The sequence below is a fragment of the Electrona antarctica genome (assembly GCF_951216825.1).
Source record: "Electrona antarctica genome assembly, chromosome: 4".
Lineage (NCBI taxonomy): Eukaryota > Metazoa > Chordata > Actinopteri > Myctophiformes > Myctophidae > Electrona > Electrona antarctica.
The window spans coordinates 24296183-24317915 of NC_136809.1; the positions used below are offsets into that span (position 1 = coordinate 24296183).

Genomic DNA, 21733 nt, shown 5'->3' on the forward strand with positions numbered 1-21733 from the left:
AAAGAGAACTGCTTACAGTATGTTTTAACAGCGGGCGACAGCCAGACGAATTTTCCGGAAGTGCATTATTTGTCTATGGGACACGGCGACTACCGGCGATAGCAGGCGAACAGGTAATGGTCGAAAAGTGGGCGGTGCAACGTCGCCCGAAAAGATAAAAATAATTAATCTTTTCGGGTGATAACTGGCGATTGGGCGATGTGTCGGCCAATGCTCGCCCGCTGTTAAAACGTACTGTTAGGGGTCTTGTGATAAGACCCCACAAATAATCGGAGATCGGATATCGGTCATAATTTCAATATTGTGCATCTCTAGTGCAAAGGCGTCTGCAGCTCCCAATGTTACTTTGTCCACACAGTGTGTGCAGACCGCGGTTTGAAGTCCGCCAGAAACTACAGTTTTGGATTAACCCCATCTTTGACCTCCCCCTTTGCTATAGCTCCAGGACTCAGGCAGATAGCACTGCCATAATAACCATAACCCAGGATTAGGGGGGCAGGCAAAACAGTCTTATTGTTTACCCAAAGGTATCATCAGATGGAGTGCTAAAATTAAACTAGGATAATATGGGGATCTTGGGATCTACAGAGAAATGGCATGACTCCAATGTGGATCTCAGACTTGGCCGACGCATACACACACAACCTGTCATAGACGGCTAGCCCCTTGCAGAGCCACGCCATAAAAACAGTTGTGAAACGACGTTTCAAATTGGTTATTTTAGTGAAAACACTTCCGCACTCCCAGTTCCTTTTCAAGCAGGTGCGTATGTGATAAGGCAGAACATGTAAGACAGTGGTCGTGAGACCTAAGCCTGAAAAAGGTCTAACGAAACGTTGCTCTAAATAAAACTCTCTTGAACCAGCAAGTGGCAGTGTGCGAGTCTGCTGTCTTACAAATTGGGTATTTTGACAGCCTGTGCCAAACATAACAAATCATTGATCTACTGGTGGTCGAGGTCCTGCTTCCGTGATAAATAGTTTGAGCTTAATTTTAAACGGTTCTCAACTCCTTACCTTCCTCTGTCTCCTCTGTGTATTGCGGCGCCATCTCACTAGTTACAGCCTGAAGCAGGACAGGAGAAAAACAGTGACAGACACAGACACACAGAAAAAGACATTAGAATTCCCATTATGTCAACTAGAGTCATAGCCATGCAAACACATGAATAAGGGGACTTGTTGTACACCACTGGGTAATAATGCAACAATGGCTACAAGTTACAAGGGAGTGCACAGCAAAATAATTAAGTCGGCGATGGAATTAGGCCACATTAGTCATCTCCATGGCTGTCATCTCTGACCCTTAAATACACAGGGAAATCCTGAATGTTAAATTAAGTCGAAGAGTGTAAAAATGGACACTTACTTCGATTTCTGAGAGGAGCATTTTTAATCTGGTCAAGTCCTTTGTGACGATACCATTCTGTTCAAGAGGAGGGAGAAAACAATTACTACAATGCAATGAGCATCAAGGTAATGGAAAGATCGATCTTGTTTGGTACCATTTTCTGAAAATGACATCCATTCATCATCTGCTGGGGAAAGTCTGTTCAAGCCTTGTATTAATCAATAATGCATGGATTAACATGCAGATGAAAGTTGCCATATCACAGGCATGTCAAAAGTGGATTGGGAGGAAATGTGTCACTACCCTTTCATAGTTATTGAGATTAAACAAAACACACTCTCCAACCAATACCGGATCCGAAGTGGTTGCTTGGCCATATATTCCACAGTTTTAACTCTTAACTGTTTCATAGTTTTGAATGCCACAGGTGTGCACGTGTGTGTGCCCCAAATTTGTCTTATTTTGCACTAAGCAGTCAATGGCTGAGTTCCATATATATATATATATATATATATATATATATATATATATATATATATATATATATATATGGCAATTTCTTTGATGCTGAAGTAGGCCTAAACATGTTTGTTTAATTTCAAAGTGTTTTATATTTACATGAGATGAAGAAAGTCACCACTCACATCACACATTTCTCTGCGGATGGTTTTACTACTGCCACATGTCGACAGGTGTGTGTAGGCTAAAGAGGCTTTAGGGAAACAGGTTTGCTTCAACAATGTATTCATGCAGGAGGCCTTACCTGCACAATGAGGACAGGTGTGGCTGTGCTCTAGTCTAGGTTGTCTATTTCTATGTTGCGTTTTTTTTGTTTTGTTTTTTTGTATGTTGTATCCCACAATTTCGTAACCCATTTTTTCACCCAATGTCAATTATCTAATGTAATACTGGGCGCTACACTTCCTCTGCCAACCTGGGGGGGGGGGGCAGCGGACTGACCTCATGCTTCCTTCTATGCATGAGGAGTCCAAGCTGCTTCTTTTCACCTGACAGCCTAGTTTCCCCGGCCGGACGTAGCGCGTGGAAGGAACACGTTATTCCGACCAGTTCCTTTCCCCTCTATCAGGCGCCCCGGCTAGCCAGGGGGAGGTAGTTTAGAGACCAGGATTACAGCATGTTTTTGTGAGGGTACCTACCCTAGGGGACACAGGGAGAACATGCAAACTCCACACAGAAAGGCCCTTACGCCAACCCTGCCTCGGGTATGGGCACTGATGACACGGAGGAGGGAACACGCCCCCAGTGCCCACAGCGTCCCCAGCGTGAATCGAACCCAGGACCTTCTAGCTGTGAGGCGACAGCACTACCGACTGTGCCACCGTGACCCACCCTATGTTGTTGTGTTTGCCAATCAGACCCGCACACAGAAGCCTGTGTGCGGCCTAGAGGGGTGTGTTCAAGCTACGTGCAACACAAAGTTTATTTGGGAAACCCAGCCAATGTCATCATTCTCCACTTGAAAATGTTTTATATGGGTCAAAGGAAGGCTCTAGATTGTGCGTTTCACATTACTTATAATGCTTCAGCCGATGCTCAAAAAGTAAAAGAAATAAAACTTCAACAACGGCAAAGTGAAAAAAAATGGTTAACAATAACAATTAGGGGAAATGGAGGAAAGGAGGTCAGCAGTGGGGGGCATAGAAAACAGTCAAGCACTGTCAACGAGGAAGTGAGGACACAGGAGAAATAGAAGGAGAGTGGCGGACGCAAGGAGGCTTGGAACTATTTTAGGGAGTCTCAGTATGAGGACAACGTTGAAGGTCACAGGAAGTAGAGGGTCAGAGGGCAGGCCACACATACTTCAATGGATTGGGTGATTTACAGTAGTTCCATTTCTACTGGTGTGATGTTCAATTGTAATTATAGTGTTGGCAGGTCTATTTTTTTCTTGAAAAACGTTTTTGAATAGTTAAAATAGCCAATCTACAAGCATGTAGATCGGCTAGTTGAACAATTAAAAACGTATTTTCAAAATAGTAAAAACAAAAAAAGGCAAAGTAGTTTAGGGATAAGGGGTTTAGCATGGATGAAAATAGAGCCCCTCGACTACTTGTTTAAACAAAGGTCAAATAAAAAGAAAATATACATTACACTGATCAGCCATTACATTCACATTTCTTTTTTCCTAAACTTTGTAACTTGTTAATACTTTGACCGTCCAAAATGGAGATCTCAGTCTTTTCAAACTCATCTGTTGTCTGCCATAGACTGAGATCTCACACCTGGGGTATTTTTTGTCCTAAGGCTCCAATAGCTGGGCACAGCAATGTATTGATTTCCAACTAACGTGGGCAGTCAAAGTGTAAATAGACAGGTTTTCTGTCATACGACACCAACTCTGACAAATGGAGTGTGGAAAATGATGAAGCAGAATGATGGGGCGGGGACAAGCATAGCGAAAAGAGAAAGTATGGTTCTGGTCTCCTACCAGTGGCTCTCCATACAGAGCCTTGGAGAGGATATTGCCGACCTCCGACAGACTGCTGTCCAGCACCATGGAGTGCAGGGTGGGCTGGAGTGACCCATCTCCTCTCGACAAATCCTCTGACAGGACTGGTGGAACACAACAAAGGCAGACAAATGGAAAATGTTGTTTATTAATGAAACTGTGCTCAAACAAGCAAGACCAAAACTGCACACAATCGAAATAAAAGAAAAACATGATCAGTCTTAGCAGAGCCCCATGCTAAGTGGCTACTGCAGCATGGGAAATTAGAATTTGAAAAATTAATTTCTATCGAATATCTTAGATTGAGCAATCCCAAGTTTTGTTTCTGTGTTCAGTCTGAGAAATGATGGCAGGGTGGTCGCCTGGTCGCCCTAGAATGTCTGTTATGGTAACTCTTGTATAATCGCAATATTACTTTTGTGGGAGCGTGATTGGCTTTATCATATTACTGACACCATGCTTCCAAATGATTTACTTCAACGGTAGTTTGAATTAACTATAACTAGTTTATTTTGAAAGGATGTGCAATGTCTTGACCATTTCAGTCTTCATCAGGCAAATGTTTTTTGCCTGGAGAAAAAAAAGAATAAAGGAACCTATATAAAAGGTCATTGACTAATGACAATATATAGCAGAATAATAGGACTAGGGAAGTCAAACGACTCTTGATTTGGCAAATCTATAAATCGAGGACGCAAATCGACGTGTCAATTCTTTTCCTCCATTTGTTTTTGTTGCATTGCATTCTTTTAAGCAACACAACTTCTGCAGCTGCATCCATATGTTTTGAATTTGCATCGAAGCACAATAATAAAAAAATAAACAATATTTTGTAAACAACAACGACACTGAAGGAGCAGCGGCTCTATCGGCTATGTCCAAACTCTCAAGTGTCTGCAGCCTGTCACGAGTCCCTTAATGAACCGATACGGGACGCACGTTGTTCCGTATTTTAATGTCGGGTGGGGGAATAAATACAGTATGAATGACGGCACAATTTATTTGACAACTCTGTCCTGCTTTCTTCACAACGAGAAGAGCGCTCACCGCTCAGAGCAGACCTGTCAGTAAGTTTACTTTACTGCCTGTGTGAGAGTTGTCAATTTGTGAGAGAAATAAGCATTCAGGTCTATGACAACAAGCCAAAAAGATGTGACTAGTAGGCTATTTGAAAATAGGCGATCTACAAGCTCACAACACGTCATGTAGATCTGCTATTTTCAAAACAAATTATATTATTAGTCCTTCGTTTGTTTTTCTCTTCTTCTCCTTCTGCAAAAAATAGCAGTTCTGGCTGTTGCAATGTGACACATTGCGAGAAATGATTTTTATACATTTGAAAACTTGAAATGAGACATTCTGCATATTGAGTACTTTTGGTACTTTAAGTACATGTTGAATTTACTTGTAACTAGTATTTCTATATTTCAGTATTTTTGTAAATATTTTGAGTACTTTTTCCACCACTGGAAAAAGCCAGCATATATATCGGTAGATATCGGAAATTAGGAGTTGGACAATATCGGGATATCGGTAAAAAAGTCAATATTGGACATCCCTAGTAATAAAGTATTAAATCAATCGAAGAAGCAACCAGCTGATAATCCATTCATAGGGACGAATCAAAGTGCCTGTCTGTCCGCCCACCCCTCAGGAGTGTTCAAAGCCTGCCCCAGGGGTTACAATGATTGGGCCAGTGGCCTTGAAAATTAACTTAAGGTAAATTCAGTGATTTAAAAAAGACTTGATAATCCTCCCTACTATAGAGTGTGCTGACCATATAAGGAGTTCCTCCCTGTCCCCAGTTAACCCCTGGGGGTCAAAAAACCTTTGGTTTCGATTTTGGCTAGGTGGCCCAGCCTTCATCCAATCAGGATAGAGAGGGACCTTCTGCCAATCTTGTTACCAGGGTGGACAGGGTTTTTTTTTTTTTTTTTTTTTACAAATCACTGAATGCTCCTTTAATGCCCAGTGTGGGGGAATGTGAAATGTCCACTCACCGTGCTTGCAGTCTTCATCTGCTTGATCATAGTTTTTCTGTTGGTACAAAAAGGGAAAGAACAGAACAGCAAAGTCGAAGTCAGTTAAATGGAATTCTTTCCCCACTGCAAGGTTCAAAGCCTGTTCAGATAAGCTCTGAGAATGAGTGGATTTCTCTGCTCCTCGTGGCATCTTCTGCAATGTAATTATAGGACTCTAAGTGGTCTTTATAATCCATGACGTCTTAAATAATGGCTGTAATTATTCGTCTTTTTTGTTAGTGTGTGTGTGTGTGTGGGGGGGGGTAACATAACCTTACCACATGGGGGGGAAATATGTATGGTCAATCTCTTCAATTTGCAATCTCTCTCATGCAAATGGTTCGGGTGATAAAATTACAAGACCAATTTTGGAAAGGGAAGGCAAATGAATGTGGCCAACGTCATACTACCGTAATGGTTCGTTAATCGAGTACTGTGAAAGGGTCTTATTCGGTTTGGGAGGCACTGTGAGATCTTGGAGCACTTTGTCACTACATTATAAATCTGCACTTGTATCCAGGGCAGGGCTCCAATCCAGACTAACATTTTTCACCCCTGTCCCAGAACCGTAACCTGACTCCGCCAGCTGGTGGCAGCAGTGAGTTCCTCCTCCTGCTCCCATCTGGTCTCTCTCGGGCAGAGACGATGTACTCCGAACAAAATCTGATCGGAGCGATATGCGGCCGCTAGAGGCGGGATCAACGCGAGACTGGTGACGTATTGTAGCTGTGCCACAGCGCAAATGTAAACACAAGCTAACAAGACTCACAACTACAACTCAAAATCATTATGGAGATATCAGATTTTTGTCCCGCTGCTTCCGGTTCATCGTTTCTGCTTGAGAGAGACCAGATCAAGGTAGAAGGAGGGAACTTTAATGTGAACTCAATACTGCCGCAATCTGGCAGAGTCAGGTTACCAGAATCGTCCAAAAATATAAATTGAACAGTCTCAAAATGAATTTGATCCGTCCCCCAAAAAATAATTTAATTGATATATTTAATTTTATTTGTATTCATTATTCTATTATTCTTATTACTAGACCGGTGCCCGGCTGTAGAGCACCGACTCAGTAACGATGGATGTTGGAGATCCATGCCCCAGCCGACTATGCTGCAATACCCGTGTCAGAGTACCCGTGGGAGTCGGTGGGGTGAACGGTTCCAGAGTTACGTGCATTACAGCCGTACTCGCGTACGTACAGACAGACGTGGTGCATTTATATAGCTGTTGAAATGGGTTGTCAATCCTTTCTATTTTTATACCGACTGTAGTTTGTGGCTACTATCATACACCAGCCAGCCCAGGGTTGCTTGCTGGTGTATGGGGGGGTGTGGGTTAATTCATAGTGTGTATAAGGTAAAGATTAGAACCATGCGCGATTGTTGGAGGAATTACGGTAAAATCTGGTTTGTATTCCGTCCGTACGGCAGTGTCGCCGGGTGAATAGCCGATCTACAAGCCCACAACGTGCCGCATGCTCAGGGCTTTGAGGACTTTTAGATCGGCTATGCTCACCACCACGCAACACAGTTGTACGGATGAGGTATAACCACGCTTATTGAAACGGTCTCTACATGCAGTCTGCCTGCCTGAGGAAATGCTTCGTTGTGTGGACTGTAACCGAGATGGAAGTTTTTTATTTGAGACGAGCAGACTTGTTGTTATTGAGAGTTAAAACCCAACCTGCACCACCTGTTAAACAGAAACGCAGTGCAGTTGCCAGAGCAATTTAAAGAATAAATAACCGTCAGCGCATCCATCGCATGCGCAACTTTACGTCTTGGGTATGCCGCTTAAAACGTAACCTGATGTTCCTGGCACAGATTGTGTTAAATAAAATAACATTATTAGTGTAAATAAGCCTTCACGGCACACAGTGAAATGAATGCCAGCATGGATGGCTGGCTGTGTTGAAGAAAAACACAACGTCTAGATCCGAGCAGAACGGGGCTAGGTCTTGTGTAGAGATTTTATAGATGCAAAAAGTTAAACAAATATTTCATATACAATGTCTGTCCTCTATTCAAAACATCACACTTTCAAAAGTACGGTAGGTAGAGCCCTGCGCAGGAGTGATTTATTACCCCACTCCCACCATCTCCCGTTGGATTTCTGACCACTCCGGCCCGCTCCCGCAATGATGGTTTTATATGACCACAGGAATTTAAATACCGCCCGCGCTGCAACATTTGGTTGGGTCGTGCGGGCGCCGTGGGCTCTCTCTCTCCAGATGCAGGGCTCTAATGGTAGGCTCTATGCGTATATCTAGTGTGCGGCTGAGCATAGACATGGTCACGCCCCGCCTGCCTCTGATTGGCCTACCGACACTGCCCGTCTTGACTGTCCAGTGAGGTGGATATAGCTATGCTGGATAGTCTGATCTCTGCTGCGAGGTGGTGGAAATTAATACAAGTATACGGTATCGGTATGATACAAGAGAACTGCCTGTAACTTTACTCTTTTTGTAGAAGAGGCAAACTAATATTGTTTATGCCGTTTGCTTTGATGGAATAATTGATTGAACATGTATGCCGTAATATGATTTGGGTGTGTTCTAAATAAAGTGTTTGTGTTGATTAAATTATAATTCATTTGTATGTGTAAACGGGGACCGCATGTAATTCAGACAGGGCCTTGCGGTTATGGTTAGGTTAGGAGATGGGTTGTCATTTTTTCAGTCCAATGACTAGTCTGAACAACGTACTGCACCCTGTGTAAACATGAAACAATATTGTACTGTAAAAAAGGTCTCTTTATGTAGTGCAGCAATATTTTCCATGGAAAGGAGATGGTAAGATTTATCGCTCAGCCACAGCTTGTAGATCGGCTCTGTTCTACTAGTTGTTGGATGGATACAGTTCCCACATCCCACATAGTTACTTAAAATAGTGCAACTAAGTTCTACCTGAAAAGGATGATCAGCAATGCCTGCGGCAACTTTTAGTCATTCAGCAAACAAACATTTATTTTCTGTGTGTCTCGTGCTGCGAGTTTGCGCACCATTTGTGCGGTGACCTTGATATGCAGTCGGAGCATCCCGTGTCCCATGGGAGATTAATTTACGTCCCAAATACATTTTAGGCCCCCAGGAGGCAGTGGCTCATGGGTAGAGTGACCGGATGTTAACTGCAACGTTCCCAGTTCGAACCTGGGCTCCCCCAGAGTTAGTGTCGAAGTGTCCTTGAGCAAGACTCTGAACCCCTAATTGCTCCCAATGTGCAGGTTGGTGCCTTGCATGGTTTCCTCCGGCATCGGTGTGTGAATGTAATGCACACTCTGTAAAGTGGGGGGGGGGGGGGGTTCAATACTTTGATACCAACTATGTTCACCTGGAAGAATTAAAGCATGAGATTAAAAATGGATTCGAGAAGACAGAGTAAGAATTAAGGAGTTTGTGTGTTTGGTACACAAATAGATGAACAAATTAGCCCCTACATGCGCTGTGGTGTGTGTGTGTGTGTGTGTGTGTGTACTGTACTCACCAGTTGTAGGAGGGCAGCAATGCGGTAGACCAGGGCACGGCTGCGAAGGGGTGCAGCAGTGTCTCCGGGGGCAGCCGCAGCTGGGGGGTCGCTAGGGGGTCCGGGGGTGGAGGTGGGAGCTCCGAGGACAAGCAGGGCGTCTGTGCTGTGGCTGACTGCCGCCTCGTACTCCCTCCGTATCAACGATGCGCTAGCTTCTTCACATGACTTCTCCGCTCTCCTGTCCGCCATGACTCAGGGACAGAATGCCTGTGCACAGAGGAGCGGGGATAATATGGGAAGGAGACAAGAGAAGGTAGGTGGTCATGGAAGGTAAAAAGGAAACAAGAGGAAAGCGAATGTGGGTTGGGAGTTGGGCAAAAAGAGGATCAAAATAGGACGCTACTGGGCCAGTAGGGGACAGGGGCTGGACCACTTGTTGACACTCGTTTGTGAGTTGAGAAGCACATGTCGACTCACTGTTATATAATCACATTATATATCCTTTACAGCTGGAGCATTTAAATCCAGAGACTGTATACTTGTCATACATCTCTATGCCATAATTGCTAAATTATAGACCCCCCCCCACCCTAACCGAGGCAGGGAACGAGAGGGGGAGAAAGATAAAGAGGACAGAGGGAGTGATGTTCTATTTCTGTCCATGGGGTGGTGGTGGGCCATTTGTTGACGAGGGCTTTCACAATTTGAAATATTGGTTGGTTGTACACAACTGCCTGAACTAGCCTATGGATTGCACACAGGGACAGAAATATAAGATATAAGTACAGGCCCTTGAGCCGAGTCGATATGTAGAACTAGACTAAGGTTCGGGCCGCTACGCAGCCCTCACACCACCACATCACCGATCTGACCGATATTTCCAAGTCATAGGGGCTTTGTCAGACTGCCCGTTGTAACCATCTGTTTGTCCGTTTTGTGGAGCTCGATAACAGATACCCAAAAAACCTGATAACAAGTGTCAAGCTTATGGAGTACCCGTTATCAATAAGCTTTGGACTTATCAAGCCTGTTATCGAGCACCATGATGTCATGTTTAAACAATCAAGACAAGAGGCGAGCGATCAAGAAATAAATGTAATCACCCATGCTGGCACAAACATGTCTGTCTAAAAGTATATCGATACCTGCCAACCAGTGCTGTCTGGGTAAACAAAATGACACTTTTAAAGTGACGGTACACATTAACCAGTTAGCCCGGTCGATGCCAAATTTTAGACACTCCCTAAATGCCAACGCCTTGGAAGATTACTACAGATTATGTCCAAAAATCTGTGCGATATTTCATATTCCATCCTAATTGGCTAACATTGGCTTTCAAAGTTTGCAGGATTGGCCCGTTTTGAACGAAAAGCCTCAAATCATGAACGTAGTGTGCAATTTACCTGAAATCTTTCACAGACTCTCCTACTAGGCTGAGGAATATATCCCACCCTTTTCACATTGGCCCGTTATAGTGCTACCCACCTATTCACACAGGCTTTCCCCTAGATTTATTGTATTGTCTTCATTATGTGGAATTGTTGTTATATTATTTGTATTGTTTATTTATTTCTTCTGTGTAATGCTGTAACGCTTTGTTTCTATTGTTTTATTCCAGTAAGTGCCTCTTAACTGATGTACCTGTATTGCCTTTTTATATGCCACTGGAAAGCACTTTGTAACTCTGTTTTGAAAAGCGCTTTATTGGTTTATTATTATTATATTATTACCAACAGGTGGTCCAAACTCATTTAAATTATAATAATAATAATGCCCTTCTTTAAAAAAATGACTGAAATCAGTCAACTGGGTATGACATGAAATTTGTATAAAAAAAATCAACTTCAATCCAAAAGTTCAATATCAAAACCCAAACATAACTCAAATACTGTTGAAAAAATGTCTTGAGAGAGAGAGCGAGCGAGAGAAAGAGGAAAAACGTGGGGTTTGAATCCACCACAGTGCAATGCATCAGACTTTGTTGAGCGTCTATAGTATACGGTACTACAGGCTGAATGTCAGCAGGGAGTGTTGGTGGGACGGAGACTCTGCGTCCTCACGGTGGGAGTATCTCATGTACATAATACATAGACATGCCTGGTACTTTTTGTATTTTATGTCCAACACCATTTACATAAATGCTACTCGTTATGCTCCCATGTATAATTGTACACATTTATACATTTTTCTTTGGACCAAACCTGCCTGCCAAAGATGTCACTTGCAGGCAGGTTTCTGAACTGTCCAGCCTTCTTCGCAGACACAGACCGAGTCAAATTTACTTTTCACGTGCATTTCATCTCGTGTGTGCTGCTGTCTGTGTGGTAGGTTGTCGAACAGGAAGACAGGATAATGAGGCAAGAAGTTGGCCGTGCGCAGCTGAAAACGCACCTCGCATCCTGTGCCACGACTCGCGAGTGTACAGTCAATACATATGCATCGAGCGGTCCTAGTCATAGGTAGTCAGATGATACGCCTCAGGCATTTTGTCATGCTACCTTGTACTGTATCAAGCTAATGACTGGAGTCATGGCATCATCTAATTCAGACAGTGGTTCCCAAACTCTTCAGGTCGAGACACAAAAGACTGATTAGATGTTTTCCCAGGACCCAAACAAAAAAAAGTAAAAGTGTAGATCGGCAATTTTCACTACTTCTTAATTATTTAACAAATGGTATTCTTGGAATTTTAGATTTGTTTTAAAATCATAAATTATTTGAAATAAATAATCTTTTGAAATAAATATACACCATATGCATATTTAAATGTAGGAAAAGTAAATGAGATCACACACACACACACACACACACACACACACACACACACACACACACACACACACACACACACACACACACACACACACACACACACACACACACACACACACACACACACACACACACACACACACACACACACACACACACACACACACACACACACACACACACACACACACACACACACACACACACACACACACACACACACACACACACACACACACACACACACACACACACACACACACACACACACACACACACAGGGAGATGACGAGATTCAGAGCGGGGTAATAATAAAGTAACGGGCCCTTCACTGTTATAAATGCAAAAAAAGTGTGCCCGGATCTCCTCTTTGCTCTATAAATGCAGGTTCATGTTGATAAACTGCGTGAGCCACGCATGTTTTACACAGTTGAACAATTGAGCTTGTCGGGTGCAAACATAGTCTACCTCTTTCTCTGTGCAGTCCTCCTGCTGCGTGTCTTGTTTTATTGTTCCAAATAAATTATTCCATCTGAAAAGTCCTTAATTCAGCAACAGCTTCCAACAACAACAACACAAGATGCTAACTGAAGTTGTGATCATGTTAAAAAAAGAAAAGAAAAACATCCACTCGTCTCAACCCGTGCACAGCTGGGCATGCAGCGTTGTGACGACACGTTGTCTCGCACTCTATCGCCTGTAGTCAATTTAACATTGTTAAGCTTCCCAATTCAACAAACTACACTACATTTTACATTATGCCACTAATTAGCTTACATTTTGATTCATTCTATGTATCACAAATGTAAGCATACTTGTAAGGGCAGTCTGAAAAAGAAAACAAAAGTAAAAAACAGCTACAGTTGATTATGCCCAGTAGCCTACTGATTATGCCACATATGCAATTTATTTTGATCATTCACTGCCTCTCCAGGTGTGTGGTGGTGGTGTGACCCAACTGTGCCAACCAACATTATCACGCATGGGGGGAGGCAGACAGTGCAGGGAGAGCACCTGGCATGCGGGTGAAAATAGTCTAATTAAGACGCCGACACCGCACTCCGGCCCCCCAAAACGAGTCCTGGACAGAAATTGGTCCTAGGCAAAACAGTCTGTCCGTCTGTCTGTGGGGCTGCGGGGAGGGAGTGTGTGCATGTTTCAAAGGTTAGCCTACATTTCAGTATTAGTCATGACTCATGACATGCAGTGCGTGACATGAAAATTAGCCTGTGTCACTGTGTGTGTCGTGCTTGAAGGAGGTGGCATGAGGACAACAACTACTTGGCAGACATTTAGGCAGGAGTAGATGGAAAGACAAGCTAAATTGACTCCTCTTCAAAAGTTGCATTGGCCTAGTGGGCCCTTTGCCGATAAGCACGTCAACAGTTGTGCTTGTCAAGGCCAACTGAAAATATATTTTCTACATAATTTATGCCTATGACAGCATTCATTTAGCCCCTGTGCTACATTTTGTTTCGTTTTTCCAGCCCCTGTGCTAGATTTCTTTTTTCTTAATATTTGTTTTGTTATTTGCTTTATTTTTATAGGAGGATATACTGTAGACAGGAATCTGGGGGAAGAGAAGAGGAAACAGCACACAGAATAACAGACAGAATCAAACCATAAATGGGTTAAGTATTTGGTTGACACACTATCCAATCATTTCTGTTGTACTATGTTTAAAAACAAACTAAAGACACAAATATACCTGGCTGTTGACACTGTGAGCTGAATAAACAATATCTCATAGTTAAACAAGCAAAACAACTATTGGAACTGGACTTCAATACAAGTCCCACAGCGAAATACCAGACTCAAACTACAACCAAAGATCTAACACAATATGCATCAGAGAGCTTTTTAAGTTGTTATTAAATTAAAAAGGTAAGAACACAAAGTCACTTGCAAAAGGGAACCAAATTCTTCCCAAAATAACATTTTAAAAAAAGTATAGGAAATTGACTAGCTTCATCAATTAGCTGGCCCTGGCACAGCCATGAACCATCTTGGCCCAGCAGGCTACTAACAATGATCATATTTCATAAATATTGCCAAAAGAATTAGAACGCTGCACCCTAGCCAAAGCAATACGTTAATCCAGTACTAGATAAAATCAACCATTGTGCCGTGTCCTTCACATCAGGCAGTACTACTATCAGAGGGGCAGTGTGCCTTGTTGGGGAATGTTTTACACAAAAGTTCAACCTTGACCATGACCAATAGTCAAACAAATTACAAATTATGAAATAGATTTTTTTATTTTAGGCATTGATATATGCCTTTTAGGCTTTGTAATCAAATTCCACAGGGCAGATATGACAAATAACTTCAATATACAAAGAAATTAAAAATAGCTGTAATAGCTGAACTACAAGGGCTGCGTCGACTGGGCTACTAGTAACAATAGGGAGGGGCTTCAACTGACTTGTCGACTTTCAGGGTACAGCCCTAGTCTTGCTAAAGCCAGACAAGGTTCAGCAATATAATAAGCCCAAATCCGACACCAAAGTAATGTAATCGCAATGTAATCGCTCTCTGTTAGGCACTTTCTCTGATGTTTGCAGTGCACAACTCTATGATGTATGTTCACTCAGGTAAACTTGTTGTAGTTTGATTTAATATAACTCGTAGCTTATTAATACTGTGTTCCCAACCATCTGTCCCTTGCATCAACTGTTTATTTAGCGTCAGGGAGCGCTGTGTGTGCATCTTCTAGTACACATCTGCCGAGTAAAGCCTGACTTATACTTCGTCGTACGACATGTTGCATGCTGAAAATAGCTGATCTGCAAGCTCACGTGTCGCAATGGTGACACCGTGACCTTGTGAGTTTGCAGATTGGCTATTTTCAGCACACAAATACTACCTGTTAAACTCAATGATTGTGACCGTCACAATAAAAGCATATGAGCTATCACCACAAATATAAGCTATACATACGCAATGGTTGACAAGTTGAAAAGAGTGGCTTAATTTTCACATGGCCCATATGACAAGACAGAAGCAAAGTGGAAAAGGATTACGGGTAGCATTTCACATTCCAAAAGGATGCAGGAAGAGTTGGCACCTAAATATTGTGGGCACCTCAAAAAGTAAATAAGGAATTTGGATAATGAACTGTGTAAACTAAAGTATACAATGATTTGAACATTTGGGAAACAGGGTCCTTGCCAGGAGAATATATTGTAAAGGTTGTCATTGTCACTTTATTAATCCCAAAGGGGATTTAACATTCTTTGTTTAAGGTTTGGACTTTATTCCCAATAGGAAAATGCATTTGTTTGCATTTTTTTTTAAATATATTTGAAACAATGATACAATGTATTCATTTTACCGAAAAACTAAAACGTAATCGAAAATCGAGTTTTCAGAGAAAGGCTTGTAGATCTGCCATTTCTGGAAAATGTCAAAATGTCAGTTTTGAGCGGTGCCTCTGCTCCATCACGGAGCTATGTGTGTTCCTATACGAGTCTCTGTACGTGTCCGAGCACGGAAAGCTGCAACTCTGTCATTTCTCGACCGTTTTGGAAGGCTCGCCAGAAATGGGCACATTCCTGGGGGTCTGGATATTTCGGACCCCCACACGGTAACTGTCATTTCTCAATGATTTTTTCCAAAAATAATCAAAGTACAGTACAGAGCACAGTACATTACAATACAGTACAGAGCACAGTACAGTGAGTAACTAACAATACATGTATAGTTGCACCGCTCAGTTCACACAGGTGTGATTTTTTACCTTATTGGAAGCATCTTATTAAAGTAAGCCATTGAAAACACAAAACAGTCAAAAATACAATGTGCAATCTTGGTCCAATAATGCTACCAGTAGCCCATTAAGATCAAGATTTGTATTTGAGACAAACGGATCATCTCACGTTGGGATAGTTCAACTTTGGCACTCCGAGTCAGCTCTTATCTAGTCTCTTATGACCATGACTGACACACAGACAAACATTCTGAGGCAGTGTGGATGCAGAGGGCTTTGAAAACTTTTGGCATGACACATAAATGCAAGGCGTCTGCATAACAGACAAAATTAAGACACAATACAGAATAGATATAGTGGAAATTATTAGACTACAATAATGATTTGCCAGTAATAGTGATTAATCATATTTTACATGTCCCTTCTACCGGATAGAGAGGAAACTAGGGGCAGAAAGTAAGAGGAGAGACATGCAAGCGAAGACAGGGGTCAGATTCGAACCCTGCACTGACTGAGAGAAAATGGTCTAACTCTGTGCACTAACTGGCTGAGGCAGCAGGCACTACCCCACACCACTAGTTTAGGTTAAAGCCAGTTCTCCACTAACTGGCTGAGGCAGCAGGCACTACCCCACACCACTAGTTTAGGTTAAAGCCAGTTCTCCACTAACTGGCTGAGGCAGCAGGCACTACCCCACACTACTAGTTTAGGTTAAAGCCAGTTCTCCACCAAGCCCATTTGGCAGCGGAAGAAAAAAAATCTTTAACGGATTTGCATGAATCACGCGTGCCATATTTGGAATAAAAACGGCAATTTTCGCTGAAAAGCTACACTTTTGCATGTCTGGTAAATACTCCACTGTGTATAGTGGACCTCTAGGGCTCTATTGTCGTCCATGCTAAACCCTTTTTTTATATTTTGAAAAACATTTTTGAATAGTTAATACTAGTTAATAGTTATAGCCAATTAACATCGACACGTTGTGAGATTGTAGATTTTAACTATTCAAAAATGTTTTTCAAAATAGTAAATTCCTATATCGATCGATCAACTCCAAAGCAAAGCTAGCGCAAAAACGCTATGTGTTTATTTTTAGCCAGGTGAAGTCATGATTGGCTGCCCCTACGTCAATGGCATACTCTGAAACGCCGCCTAAGCCAATGTAGCCACGGTCCCAGCCGTACTCATCTGCGAGAGAAAAGCCTGGTCACAACCTAAAGCAGAGTGCATAGCCAGAAGTGTCGGGCCGGAACATCCGTTACTTAAAACGGATGCGCCAACATATTTCAAAATATAGGCGCTAGAGTGCCAGCAGATATGGCAGATTTTACTCTGAAAGGTCTAGGGTTGTTCCGATCCAATCACGTGATCGGAAATCGGGGCCGATAGTCATTTTTAAATGATCAGAATCGGATCGGGAGCAAAAAAACATGAGCGGGACATCCCTAGTATCATATTATATTATCCATATGATGATATTGACTGGATATTGTCTGTGATTTGGGATATTTTACTATTGTAATATAGCATAAGTGTTGATAAAAATCGGTATCGGCAGATACTCAAAATCAAATAATCGGAATAAAAAAAACATGATCGGGAAAAAGGTCCCCCCCCTTCCGTTCCCCCCAAAAACCGGGAGGCATAATCTTCTATTCGTACCTCACCCTAAAGTCTCTCTAGAAGCGTTTATATTCCAAACGAGATGCATGCTGAAGTCAGAAAGGAAAACAGAACATTGCCCATCTGGTCAAAACCATGGAGAGTTCCCTAGATTAGGAGATACGAGCCATTCTTTCTGAGCCGTAAACAAGGAAGTGAACGGCAGCAATTTATTTTCTTTTTTTATCAATAAAAAGGCCCTAAAGACATGTATACAGCCGTCCAAGGCCACCTGCAGTTTGATTAGAAAAGACGTGTATACGTCCACGGCCAAAATTGTGTTAAGATGCATTTCCCCCCGAATACGATATTTTCCGACCAATCACAACACTTGTTTCATACAGGGAGAATGTAAACAGATTTGTAAAGCATCAACGTCATTTCCTTGAGCGGTACTTCCGCCCAAATCCCGCTACTTCTGCCAAATTCCAGCAATGCACTCTACAGCGCAAGTCTTGCCCAGCATGAAGCCAATGGGGGTCTGCACCACTTGTGTAGCCAATCGCTTAGTAGCGACCTAGTCATGATTGGCTGCCTCCTCCTAAGCCCTGCCCCGCGGAAGTCTGCACCCACACTGCATCCAATGCCGCAGCTCGAAGCTACTGACAACAGCAGCTGCTAATGTCATGAGCTAACTGGAGAACAGGAAAGCCACAACAAAACACCGTGATTGAACCGAACCAAGAACAGAAGAGAACGTCGGAAACGAACACAATCAACACCCGCAAGGCTGTGACACAGAAACATACATGTAATAATAATACAAATACGACAGATTATTTCACCTGGCAGTTAATGATACACGTGTCACTCTTGTTTTTGTGCAGGATGCAGAGGCTCTGGTGTTGCCAGATTCAGTGTGACCAGGTCTATGAAAAACAAGCCCAAAAGAAGCAACCAGTTTCACCACTTGAGCCCTATTACATCAGCCATTTTCAAAAAGAATTGTGAAAGCAAGCCCAAATAAGCACTTCTGAAACAAGCTCAAAATAAAGCAACCCGCAACTATGAATATTTAAGCGACTTTACAGGAAAACAAGCCCAAAGTCACTTATAATAACAAGCAGACCTGGCAACTTGCAGGCTACTTTGCATGCACAAAAACAATTTTTCATCAGCCAACTGGTTTACTTTGTGCTGAAGGCTAGCCTGTTGTACTCTGTTAGAGTTGGAAAGAGTCTGTTGGAGTTGGAAACAGTCTCTTTGGTAGAGAATCACCTTAATATTCTTTGAAAATACATAGTTTGGAAATTAAAATCCCACAGCGCAGCACTCCTTTAACTTCATGAAGTACTTATGGTAAGTCATTTCCCCAGAAATTAATCATGCCATTTTCAGCATTGTAATGCAGTGTCTGCCTCATGAGTACATCTGTGGGGTGGTGTGATACTATGTTTCCCCAACGTGCACACCAGAATGGAATGGACAATAGAGTCTGAAATGGGATTGGGATTCTGCAGGTACTGCAGACATGGACCCGTTTGATTCCCACAGCTCGAGTTCCTCTACTCCACTCACACCTGATTTAATTTTAGGGAGACACTCTCGGGCTGCTACGTTATTTATCAAACTCAAGATGACAGCCTTAAACAGTACATTAAAATATGTATCTGATAACATTGGAGGTGAGAAAAAAAGCAATGCATGAAAGTGCTGTTAGAATTGCTCCCCTCTCTCTGTTATTATATGTGCTCTGTGCAGTGTGTAGAGTTCAGAGATCCCATAGCCCGGAGGGAACGGGATTGTTGGCTGACAAAGTGATTGGTCCAAAAAAAACACACCCCTGTTTCTGAGCTAAACTTACCAAAAACATGAGCAATAAAGCAATTTCATGACATGGATGGAGGTCAATAATATGCCTAACTCAACTGCCTGTTGGGCTTTGGTTTACAATGTTATGATTTGACCCTCTCTTATGCTAAATGCAGTACCTTTGAGGGTTTTGGGGAAATATCTGTCATTGTTTTAGGTTGTTAATAGATTTTGAAAAACAAAAAGAATGCACATTTGCATAAAGCAAGCATTTGTCCAATCAGATATTGATAAGAGTAGACCATTAAACACTTGCCCGGTACAGGCCAGTGCAAAGAAAGCAAATAGCCACCTGGTTACTTTTAAACACCTGGGGTACAAAACAACTTGCGTATTAAACTCCTGGGCTACTGTTTATTCATTTTACTTTGACCATGTCCTAGCGCTTAAGGTGCTTAGGCATTCATGCAATTAATTAATTGACAGCCTTAGTCATAAAGAATGTCTTCCCTGGACCAATATCCTGGTATTTAATTAATGAGTACCTGTGACACACAAATGTGTGCAGATTTGTGTAAGTGGAAATTACAGAAACCCATCATACAAAGGTATTAAATAGGGATGGCTGAATGACAATTATAACAAGTGACAACTATTGCAATGTCTGACAATAATGGGAAAACAATAAAAGTAGCAATATGAACCACTGCAATTTCTAAATCAGCAGACTGTAATTAATTGTATAGAGGTCCAAAATCGATGTTAGTTAGGTAATATTTGCCAAAAATTCTAATATATCATATTGTACGATATTTTGTATGTTCTCACTGTCTAGGACCTTTCCAAGCCCTGACGCCCCAAAATACTCAACATGAACCCACCAAAATAATTATATTTGAACTGGGTTTGATCTAAAAAATCCCATTTATATCTTTCCCAAAATAATTTGCTCTAGTCTAGTCTGTCTGAATGTCAGTGTTGTATGTGTAGAAAATATGACTTTCAATGTTCAAAACATAGACGTGCCACTATAGAATGAGAAACACCAATCACCATTGTGCTGAACTGTCAGAACAAAAACACACACAAACTAGGTCACGCCATAACATAAACAAAAAAAAGATAAACATTATTTCTGGATTCCGGGCCGGACAAGAATAGATGCACGACGGTCCATTTGCATGTCAGAACTACAACAATAACAAACACTCCTAAATGGGACATGGCTCTTTGCTGTGTAGACAAGGACAACATGAGGCTGAGTTTCAGTTCTGCCGTGGCTTTCAGTTGGCTAGCCGAGGAGTTGTAAAAAGCTAGCTTTAACCAAACCAACTAAACAATCCCAACAGATCTATCTGGGCCGATCGTCTAGTTTTGTAGCAATGTTAAGACATCGCTGGAAAACTTGCTGGCATTTCTCAACTGCAGGCCAGAAGTGTTCATCGAAACAGTGCATGTACATAAACAAACTGATGGAAATGTCTTAGCGGTTGTTGTGGGTTTCTTTTTTTTCTTTTTCCCTTAGCTAACTCTCTTAGCTGGCAAACTTGGCTGAATTCTGCAAGAGCGATCACAGCCGTGCTGTCAAAATTGGACAATTTGCTGATTTTTGAGAAGTAATCGGCTATTTGCAACTGATCTGAGATGTTGACAACATTTTCATGGCTAATACCGAGCTTGCTGGTAAAAATAGGGCCTTTACTTGGCACCAACTGACAACAGGAACAGCTAACGGGCTATATGCTAGCTGGGTTAGCACACCAAACGGGGTTCGAGGCCTGTGGTTTTGTCGCGGTTTTTAAGCACATATAACTGATCTGACATTGGACTGTCGTCGGGACGTGAACGCAACACCTTCGCCACTTTCACAACACTTTTCAGACGGGATTCATATCAGTATCGTCGCATCAAAAAACACAACTGAAAGGGCTGGAAATGGGAAGTCTACACTTACCTAGCTTTACTTTCTACGCCATCTTGGATCCACTTGTCAGCCCCTCGCAAAGCATAGTGGGATGTTACTCCTCTGAAGGTTGAGCATGAGGTTGAGAGGATTTGGCTGTTTTGTGCGGGCGCGCGCTTGTGTGTGTGGCATCTGCCATAATAACATACCGTGTTATCATGTTTGCTATTTTAAAATATCAACATAATCTCACACAAAAGGTTAACGATCAATGCAATCCATAGGAAACACACTTTTATGCTGCACTGTATATATTTTAACTGACACTGTACGTTTACTAATGTACAGTACATTACTTCTGTACATTCTCAATCTCACCCTTGTGGAATGATTGACACTTGACAGTGAGAAGCCAAGGAAACATCTTAAGAGACGGGTCACATCATCATAGTGTAATTATATTACTTGAAATGTAAACCCCACCTCGATTAGGCTACTTGTATGTGAACCAGTGTTCTCTAAATAGATGTAGATGCACTAGATGGCTAAGTTTTGCAATCTATTTAAATCTATGTCAGCCTCAACAGGTCATTGTAAACATCTTGCATAAGCTCACCAAATAAATCT

The 21733-nt window shown here is 42.1% G+C and overlaps 1 protein-coding gene across 2 annotated transcripts in view; it reads right to left on the bottom strand.

Annotated features, from left to right (window-relative positions):
* helz (helicase with zinc finger) overlaps positions 1 to 21280 on the bottom strand; it is an 88490-nt gene extending 67210 nt beyond the window's left edge. For both annotated transcript variants that reach the window (XM_079500116.1, XM_079500115.1), the window contains exons 1-6: positions 21158 to 21280; positions 9327 to 9575; positions 5821 to 5857; positions 3800 to 3924; positions 1369 to 1425; positions 1017 to 1065 (exon numbers count right to left, since the gene is read on the bottom strand). In XM_079500116.1, coding sequence (XP_079356242.1) covers positions 1017 to 1065; positions 1369 to 1425; positions 3800 to 3924; positions 5821 to 5857; positions 9327 to 9557 — 499 coding nt within the window. In that variant the 5' untranslated portion in view covers positions 9558 to 9575; positions 21158 to 21280. The remainder of the gene's footprint in view (positions 1 to 1016; positions 1066 to 1368; positions 1426 to 3799; positions 3925 to 5820; positions 5858 to 9326; positions 9576 to 21157) is intronic.
* Between the last annotated feature and the right edge of the window lie 453 nt (positions 21281 to 21733).